Source organism: Alligator sinensis, unplaced genomic scaffold, assembly GCF_000455745.1.
Source record: "Alligator sinensis unplaced genomic scaffold, ASM45574v1 scaffold717_1, whole genome shotgun sequence".
NCBI lineage: Eukaryota > Metazoa > Chordata > Crocodylia > Alligatoridae > Alligator > Alligator sinensis.
In genome coordinates, this window is record NW_005841961.1 from 1,346,046 (window position 1) to 1,356,329 (window position 10,284).

At 39.5% G+C, this 10,284-nt stretch overlaps 1 protein-coding gene across 1 annotated transcript in view; it reads left to right on the forward strand.

The window, feature by feature from the left end:
* The first annotated feature begins 9,605 nt into the window (after window positions 1-9,605).
* The window catches only part of CNBD1 (cyclic nucleotide binding domain containing 1), a 182,996-nt gene continuing 182,317 nt past the window's right edge, over window positions 9,606-10,284 (forward strand). Inside the window, exon 1 of the mRNA XM_025200242.1 lies at window positions 9,606-9,683. Coding sequence (XP_025056027.1) covers window positions 9,606-9,683 — 78 coding nt within the window. The remainder of the gene's footprint in view (window positions 9,684-10,284) is intronic.

The following is a 10,284-nucleotide window of genomic DNA, read 5'->3' on the forward strand; positions in this document are numbered from 1 at the left end:
CTCTTTTACAGCCCGATTCTAAGATCTAGCAAAGAAACTAAGATAGTGTATGAGATGATGAAGCTCATTCCTGACATAAGTGCTCAGCTTTCTGACGCAGAATTGAAGGAACTCAGCATGTGTACCCTCAAGGAATACTGGGCAAAAGGCAGCACAGGTAGCAATATCTTAGTCAAATGGTTTTCTTATCTGCTTCTAAAATACAAATAGGTTGTTTTTCCAGGTGCTGAAATAGATATGTTCTTTATTTTCTGCATATGCTGCAGTCTGTCAGGGATATGCATCTAGAAACAGTCATTCAAAAGAGTCATTCTTGTGCATCAATAACATGTGGAGGTACTGCCAAGGGCAGATCAGATCATATTTTTGGAGGCGAAAAGTGAAATTGCCAAATATATAAATTCTAGAAAGAATAGTATTTATTTTACAGTGAATTTTAGGAAAATTACAAGGGCCCTTATTGTCCTACACAAAGAAATGTCCTTCTAGGAGTACTTGCAAGCTTCTGAACAGTGCTCAGTGGCAGAATAAGAAACGCTAGCCAGATTTTTAGATAGTGACTTCTAATGTTTGGGCTCCACTTGATACTTTTCCATTGCTCACATGTACTGTGACACTGTTTCAATTCTTATAATTATAATAGAACCAAAATAACTTTTGTAGAGATCATCTACTAGTCTTCAAGCAACAGAAATACAAACTGAGTGCCTTTTTGGTGGGTTTTGAATAATACAGTATTCAACTCCTACAGATTAAACATTGCTGTTTTTATTTTTAATGCAGATATGCAATTTATATTTAAAAAAAACACCTTAATAGGTTCCTATAAATTAGGCAAACCATGTGATGCACCTATATTATCAAGAAAAGCTCTTTTGTATTGTACATTATCAGAGTACTATCACTTTGATGATGTATAGCACTAAGTGCCATTGCCTATATGATGGATAACACCAAGCACCATTGCCCTAGTGATGAATAACACAAGGAGCCATTGCTCTTATGATGTATTCTAGAGAGGGGAAAGTCTTGCTGTAAAATACATTATGAGAGCAAGTCTCTTGCAGTTATCTATCACCAGTGCAATGGCGCTTAATGTTATATATTCTCTCTGTGGCATTGGCCTGATAATTCATAATGTAAAATTTAATCTCGTTACAGATATGGAATGGATTGCACTTATTTTATGAAACATGGGTGGGAAAAAGAAATTTAATTAAAAGATTGGCAAGTCCTTTTGAGGGGGAGGAATGCTAGGAAAATTAGAGGCAACTAGCTAATAAATGCTTTGTTCGAGTCTTTAAAAATGAAGTTGTGGTATGTATTAAAATATGTTATTTCTAAATGAGCTAACTCTTTTGGCACTTGTGACATCTAACTTCAACCTCTAACAAAGAAGAGTAGCAGCTAATAAAAGGCAATATCCTTTTTGTAACTTTATCTAGTATATGAAAGACTAGATGTTGTTGCTATTCAATATTTGTAGAACCATCGTGCCAAATCATGAACCCTACTGTGCCCCAGATCAGGACCCTTTTGTGCTAGCTGCTGAACAATTAGTGAGGAACTCATATACGTATAGCTCCAGCCTCAGTTTAATGCCAGAGAGCTATTTACTCCTCTGGGAACCATCCTGATGACTTTTAAACTTCTGAAATAATGTATTTAAATAAAGTGAATATGGAAATCAGAGCATGAAAGTCAAAACTGAGGAGCTTGCATTACAGCATTACTGTATAATTAACAGGCAGACTGAACTAAGATTTGAACAGGCAGGAACTACATTTGCATAATGATGCAGAGATAATGAAAAGGACAAAGTTGAAGTCAAGTCTTGTGACTCAAATGAAAGTAATGAAAATTGGCATCTTAATTCATTATACATATTTGAAAGAAGCAAGGACTTATACTGTGAACTAGTGTACATATCTTGGTCACTTGGAATTCCATGTTACATTAGATTGAACTCTGCATTGGTATCATAATGATTAATTCAGAATCATAATCTGGTGTAAAACAGTGGCTAAAATTGCCGATCACCAATCTGTGTATGAGATAAAAGCTAATCTTAATGACTCAGATGATCACGTTGTGCCTCAAAGACAAAGCTGCTTTGCATCAATGTTCAATCTTTTCCAGTTGTTTGAACCAGGCTAAGAAGCATTTTCAAACTAATCTGATGATATAACCTAAAAATAAACACAACATTGGTTTTATATTAAGGAAAACAGACCTGATAAAATAGTACACATCAAGTATGCTTTTAATCTACAAAGATTATCTTTCAGAGAACAGTTCAACAAAATGAATATCTTTTTCTTCCTTATACACTAACATATTTTGTTACAATGGTTTCTACAGTATGTTGCTTTCCAGGTGTCTTTTGAAAGCACTAATGCTGTGATATTTCTGAGTTATAACAAGGATTTGGTAATGCATGAATGACTGGTAAATTTAAGCAAATCTTCAGTTCATTGACTTAATTAGGATCTGGCGAAAGCCTCAAGAGACATGTGAATTCTAGTAAACTTACAGTAGGATCAAAAACTCTTCTGTTTTAGTGTACTGACTTTGTAGCTGTAGCTAAGCGGCCTTCCCCTTTAAGGCCAGGAGCCCTGGAACTGCCAAATTCTGATCAAGTAGACTCACCCACATCTGAAGGGTACTGAATTTAATAGAAGAAAAATGCATGAGTAGCCAGCTGTCTGCTCCTGTTGGATGTGAGGTGCCTGATAGACTAGGAATTGACTACAGATAGTGGTCTATCAGAGGGCCTGATCAGTTGTTGAGGTTGGAGAGGACGTTCACTGTTTGCAAAAGGGAACCTAAAAGACTATCCTCAGAGAGATAACTGATAACATTGGCCTCTGAAAAGGAGACTTCTATGCTGGAAAGATTGCCTTGAGGAAGAGAAACTTGGGGAATGGAGAAAAGAAGGTATCTTGAAGAAGTGAATGAGGTATGAAGAGCCTAGGGAGGTAGTGAAGGTCTGATATGCAAAACTGACTCCTTTATGCCAGGTTCCTGAGCTGGAATTTGGAGGAATAGATGGTTCTCTGTTCTCTTATAGACCTACACTAAAGGGGACACTATAAAAGTGGGAGAGGACCTATTAGGAGCAGTTCTGGGTATAGATGCACATAAAATTTGGGGTGGTAAATCAACAGCCATTTGGGAAATGACAGTTAGGATGGTGGCAAATGTGCAACTAAAAGCACAATGAGATCAGATGCATCATCCCCACAAATGGGCTTCCTGTCATGCCACAGGTACATGGCAAGAAGCATAATGGATCAAGCATTATATCCCATAAATGCTATATTGCTGGTGCAGGGGGAGTTCAGAATCCTGATACCAGGATCCCCTTGCACTGGCAAGTAGCAAGCTCCTGCAGCAGGAGCCCATATCAGCTGACAGGGCCCTTGACTTCAGCTGAGTCTGCCCCTGCTCCCAGCTGAGGGGGTATATTGGTCATATACAGCCTTAGTGGCTGGGAGTGGCAGTGGATCTCAGCTCCTAGCCTTGGAGGCCATCAGAACCCTTGACTCCAGTGGGCCCCTGAGGCTAGGAGCCTGAATCATCTGGCTCAATTAATGGTGTGATAGGAACCAGGAATAAAGTTGTTACACATCTTTTGTGTAATAACTGTGGGTTATTCCTTTCTTTATCACACCATTAAATGCATTAATGTGTGGCTGTGTAACGGCTTAAGATGTGATTAGCTGGTTAATCATGTCTTAAGTGTAACATGTAACAGGGGCCTCAGTGAGAAAAAATAAGATATTAGGGGAAGCACTCTGCAATTCACCACATAATGGGGAGAGGAGTACTCTTGGATAATAAGGAGAGCATCAACATCCCATAACTTCTGTTGGACAAAAGAAAATACTAATCACAAGTTTCTGATTGTCAGATTAGGTAATTCTGGGGTAGCAGAAAGAAATATTATTATTCACATTTTAGTTTTTGCTTTGCAAAAGCAATTCCTCCAGTCTATGCATCAAGTATTTGAAGTCATCATAAATTCCTAGAAAGATGGGGTTGGAAGGGACCTCAAGTCCTAGTACCTCTGGGTGGGACATTGAAAAAGAAATAATATCAAAAGAAATATATGAGGAAGTAATGATCATCTTATTGCATATAAAATTGCATCTATATATGGTCACATAGTTGTGTGCTATGAAGAGAAAAGGTGAAGAGCCTGGTAGTCTTCATTTGTGAGGAAAAATTAAATAAACAAAACCACCTGAAAGTGTTTAAAGAGTTTAAATAGCAAAGTAGAGTGATTTGGTACAAGAGAATAAAGTAATGTAATGGAAAGAACTGACTAAGAAAGTTTTAGGATTCATAACAAAGCACACTTCTTGACAATGGGAATTGCTGGGTCTAATCCATATAACAGCTTTAACTGTGATTTCTATAACCAGCCAGGCCTGGTCAGATTCCCTAGTTACAAATCATGAAGTTTGGCATGTGTCCACATAGCAACCTTCGCTACCAGAACTATGTTTTCCATCAGCACAAAGCAAATGGCTAAACGATATATCCAGATGAGCTGTTTTATAGAATATCATCAACTACCTTGATAGTTTTATTGTAACATTTCTGCTTTAAATGTTTTCATGTTGTAATTATTCTGCATATGTCAGTTTACCTGACTAACTTGTACAGGGGGAATTGAAGAGGTTAAGAGACCTGAAACAAGAGTTGCCTGGCCTGTGTGATAGATTTTTTTACTGACAATATGAAACTTTTTTACTGACAACCAAACTCTCTTACTGATGCATACTTTCACTAATATATGTTTTACATAATGTAAAGGTAACCCTTCTGTTGTCAGCTGCTGAAGGCAGTTAGATGATCTGGGTTCAAATGTAGGGGCTTAATATTAACCATAATAAAAATATTGGGTTGTTAGTAAAAAGTTTGCAGATTGTCAGAAATATTTTTGAGAGGCTGGTAACTCTGCTTGCTTGTAGCAGTGGTTTTACACTGTGCTGCCCCTACCCTGGGGGTCTCCTACTCAACCACACTTGATACCCCCAACTGCACTGTAACTTCTACCTCCCCCCTGCTCACCTTCTAATCTGACCCCTACAAGCCCTACCCATCTCCCTCTACCCCTCTCTCCCCAGCTCTGAATCTCCATCCTGACCCTTCACCTCTGTCCAACTGAGGCCAGGACTGGGATACCCTGCACAACTTTCTGGTGAGTGCTGAGCAGCTGTTACAGCTAGGGGATGGCTAGGATGTACAGCAGTGGCACATGCAGAAGGAGGAGGGAAGGGGCTGACAGACATCTGCAAGGTGCTGAGCTGCACTCCCATTAGAAACCAGGGGGCACTTCTCTGCTCAGTCTGTTCATCAATATTTGAACCTAGCTTTATGCCAGTGGTGACAACAGATCTTCAAATAAGCTCACTGTTTAGTTTTTTATGGATGACTCCACTTCTTATAGGCTTCACAGACAGGCTTTTTTAGCCTGTTTTTTATGGGCTGTCTATAAATTTATGGACAGTTGGCAACCCTGCAGAAGATGCACCCACCAACAAAGACTCGAATAGCCTTGTTGATGCTTCAGGTGTGCTTGGTAAATATTCTTTGTAGGTGACACTCAGGAGGCCTAAGATAGAAGTGTTGGCACTGGATTTATGACCCAGATACCTTGTTTCAGGTGGACCCAAAACCCTTGGACTGACCACAGTCTCTCCATTCGATAATAGGATAATTTTATTGATACACAGTGATATCAGATAAGAATAATGCAAATATAGAGCTGTCAGAGAGTCAAAGTATATCTGGCTAGTATCAAGTTTCACCCTGAGGTGAATGTCAGATGTCAGCAGTCTGGAGGTAGAAGGCTGTGGCCCCCCTCACCAGTGGGGTGGGTGAGATAGGCTGGTGGTGTACCCTCTGACCATGGTGGCCTCAGGTTCCTCTCTCAGGGACCCTTTGCTGTTTTGAAATTCCATTTTTTTTTTTATGTATTATTTTTTCCTCTCTGATGACTCTTCATTTCTGGGTTTTGCTGATTGGTTTCTCTGTGACTGACATACTATCTATGTTCTGTCCTGTCAGCATATTCTTTTGTTTCACAAACCCATCACATGCACGCATCTTAATGTGGTTATTTCCGATTTCTTTTAATTTGGTCAATCTACAAAAACTAGAAATCCCAAGGGCTCTGCAGTTTGGCGTTGTGACCTGCAGAGTTCCTTCTCTGTATTATGGAGCATGTGGTACCTGTCTTCAATTTCCCAGCCTGTGTGTCTGCTTGTTGCTTACCTGTGTCAGACACAGTGGGCCTCAAAGGAAACTTTGTCATTAAATAGGCTTTTAGAAACAAATTAATCCTTGCCATTCCCCTGGGCCATTATTCTAATGCATATCTACTTTACCTACAAGCCATTTCCCAAATGCAAGTCTCTAAATAACATCTTCTAGCCATCAGAGGCAGGTAGACTTCAGATAATGGAAAAAGCAGCCTGAATAGGAGGGTTCTGCCTTAGGGCTGCAAAATCTGGAAAGGAAACAGGAAAGCCACTTTGGGGTGATCAGGACTGTGTGGACTGAATTAGGGATAGAGGGACAGCTTATCCCTTTGGAGGGAATAAGGTCATCTTGCTATCTGACATTTTTCTCAGTAAAGACCTTTATTGAAAGTGGAGCTGTCTACTTTGCTGCTCAGAACTCGGGATGCGCTTCTTTTCCCTTTGAAGAGGTAAAGTCCCTCTTTCAAGAGCTGAGCTGGAAGGTAGCTCCCTGAGGGAGGGTCATGGATAACCAGGGATGGTTGTTAGACTGAATGGCCAGGGTCCCAGGGCCAGGGCTCGCTCTCCTCCCCCACTGTGTCTGGGCTGTCTTCAGGGTGCATTCAGAGAGACCAAGCTGAGGCTCAAGAAACCACTTTTCTGGAAGAATTCATAACAGCTACAGAAGATGGGAATTTTTTTCTTTTACATGTGATGATTATAGATTCTTGATTTTTAAAAAGCTATATTATTTTGCTTCAGGATTTGTAGTGGTCACTTTTTCTCCCAAAGGCTTTCTTTTTCCTTCGTGTTGCTACATCCTCCAGGTTCTTTTTGAATTGACATTACAGAGTAAAGCAAGTCAAACATAGTTACAGCCTCCAGAGCATGCTAACAGAGTGCTAGAGAAGGAGATGTTGGTAGATGAAGATTTGTCCATTTATATTGGCAACCATACCTGTGAGGTTGGCAGACTGGGCCAAGAAAAGCTCTTGCTGCTGATGGAAGAGCTTATTCAACTCTGAACTACTAGACACATCTGCCACTAAACCTGCCTTTTATTTTCTTGAAATAAAAACTACCTGTAAGAGAGCTGCTGTCCCTCTGGATAAGAGTAAGCAAGGTTCATACTGAAAGAGAATGAAAGATTTATCAATTTTTGCAGAATGAGACAGGTAGGAATACTACTTCTTGAACACAACAAGGATATTAATGCAGAGTCTCTACCAAATTAGATTTCTGGTGACAGGTATGATTTTTTTGCTACTTTGGCTTGAAAATCTGTGAACAGACAGTGAAGATAGTCAAAAGAGTGTTTCAGCTTTTACTTGAGCTGTCAAAAAATGACTTGTGTGGATCTATGAGGGACTGAAGTAAAAACATAGAGTGAAGCATAGAGTGAAATGTCACAACCAGAAAGACTGTAAAAATCCTCGAGCAAGTGATACTTGCTTTGTACTTCATATTTTTTGTAAATATTTGCATTTAGTCTTTCACTGGCATATTAACATTTAAAATGAATAATTAGTCATCTCAGTACTGATTGGAGTTCCCACATATGAGATTTAGATGTCTGTCTTAGATTTATATGCTTTGACCCAACAGGAGTCCAGTTATTGATCTTAGATCAAATTATGATTGTTTAGTTGTTCAAAGCATGCTAATTTTGCACCTGTATTTTCAGAAATGTGAGAGCTGTAGCTTCTATATTCATAAACTTAAATAAACTACACTGAAAATAATTCTGTCTTCAAAAATATGTGTTCGTAAAGTGGGAAATGTTCAAACATTTGAGCCCCAAAAACTGTTGGTCTTACATTGTATAAGGAGCTATTATATCTGCCATTGCAATATATGTTTATCTTACAGCCTTAAGCAAAACAGGCTGTTATCTTTTTTTTTTATTATTATGTTTATATCTATAGAATGATCTCTAGCTTTACAAATCAATATTCCTACTGTGTTCTACCTGATTGATATAAGATTATTAGTCTTTGCAGGCTGGTTAAAGGAAATAGCTGTTCTTTATCTGAAGGACAGGAGATCATGGTGTTTCATAAAGAACAGATGGGTTGGTTTTTCTTAGGTAGTTGTGAGTTACTAGCATCACAGCTACATAAGCTATAAACTCTTATGAGGTTTAAAAAGGACAAGTGCAAAGTCCTGCACTTAGTATGGAAGAATCCCATGCACTGCTACGGCTTGGGACCAACTGGCTAAGCAGCAGCTCTTGCAGAAAATTTTCACATTATTTCACAGACCTGGGGGTTGCAGTGGACAGTAAGCTGAACATGAGCCAACAGTGTGCCCTTGTTGTGAAGAAGGCTAATGACATACTGGGCTGCATTAGCAGGAGCATTGTGAGCAGATCAAGGGAAGTAATTATTCATCTTTATTCTGCTCTGGTGAGGCCACATCTGGAGTACTGTGTCCAATTTTGGGCCCTCTACTACAGAAAGGATGTGAACAAGTTGGAGAGAGTCCAGCAGAGGGCAATGAAAATGGTTAGGGGGCTGGGGTACATGATTTCTGAGGAGAGGCTGAGTGAACTGGGCTTATTTAGTCTGCAGAAGAGAAGGTTGAGGGGGGATTTAATAGCAGCCCTTAACAACCTGAAGGGTGGTTCCAAAGTGCATGGAGCTAGACTGTTCTCAGTGGTGACAGATGACAGAACAAGGAGCCATGGTTTCAAGTTACAGCTAGGGAAGTTTAGATTAGATATTAGGAAAAACTCACTAGGAGGGTGGTGAAACACTGGGGTGGGTTATCTAGAGAGGCTGTGGAATTTCCATCTTTGGATATTTTTCTGGCCCACTTTGACAAATCCCTGGCTGGAATGATCTAGTTGGGGGAAGGTCCTGCTTTGAGCAGGAGGTTGAACTAGATGACCTCCTGAGGTCTCTTCCAAATCTTATTTTCTATGATTCTATGATACATCTCCTAACTTTACAAACTAAAATGAATTATATTGAAAATAGTTACACCTTCAAAAAAGCATATTTATAAAGTGGTAAATATTTCAAACACACTGTGCAGGATTTTTCACCTTTTCCTCTGAGGGCCATCTTCACTTAAATATAATGATATTATTAGTTTTCATGCAAACACACACTGAGGTTATAGATATAGATACCTTTTTTAGGTTTGAATGCATTTTTTGTACACTTTTGTTTGTAACTTATAGAAATATATTTCTAATTGCAAATAATAAAATAGATCAAGTTGAAATGAAGTGAGCCAAGAACTGAAAAATTAAATTATTTTTGTTGCTTTTTTATTTCAGTTGTTGGAAATCAAGGCTTCTATGTAATCTTAAAAGGCTCTGCTAAACCCCGAACAAAATTTTACAAGAGAATGCTGGGAGAAGATTGTGATTCTTTGTCTGTAGAGCCATCTTCTATTATTCCATTTGGTTTATCAGCTCGGACATTGGTAAGCTTTGATCAAGGTAGTATATTAAAGTAAAGAATAGCATAAAGAAATCCAAGCAAGTTTTGTTATTGGCCTGTTCAGTACAAGAAGACAGGTACTTCAGAAAACTAGCAAATATTTATATTAACTAAGGAGAGAGGTTTTTGTCAGCGCTCCTTAGTATGATTAGCTTCACTTAGCCCAAGGACGCTCAACCTCTGGCCCATGGACTATGTCATATGACCCATGGGGGCTCCAAACTTGTTTGGGCATTTGGTGGCGGGGGCATGTAGCAGCATTAATTGCCTCTCCCCTGCTGCCAAATTTATGGACCTGTGGGGAGTCATGCATGCCAGGTGACATGATTCTGCATGCTAAATTGCTCCAGCACACAGCTGGATCTGTGCACGTGGGGTCAGATTGGGCCAATGCACAGCTACATTTGTATGTAGGGTTGGAGTGGGCTGATCGGTGCCCCCACAGATCAAACTGGATCTGAGGACAGGGTGTCACACTTATGGACTGATAGCCTGCAGACTAACCCCATGCCACTCATCTGGCCTGTGGAGCCAGATTGGTGGGCATCACTGACTTAGATTTTAAGCTCTGTTGTTTGTGTGTA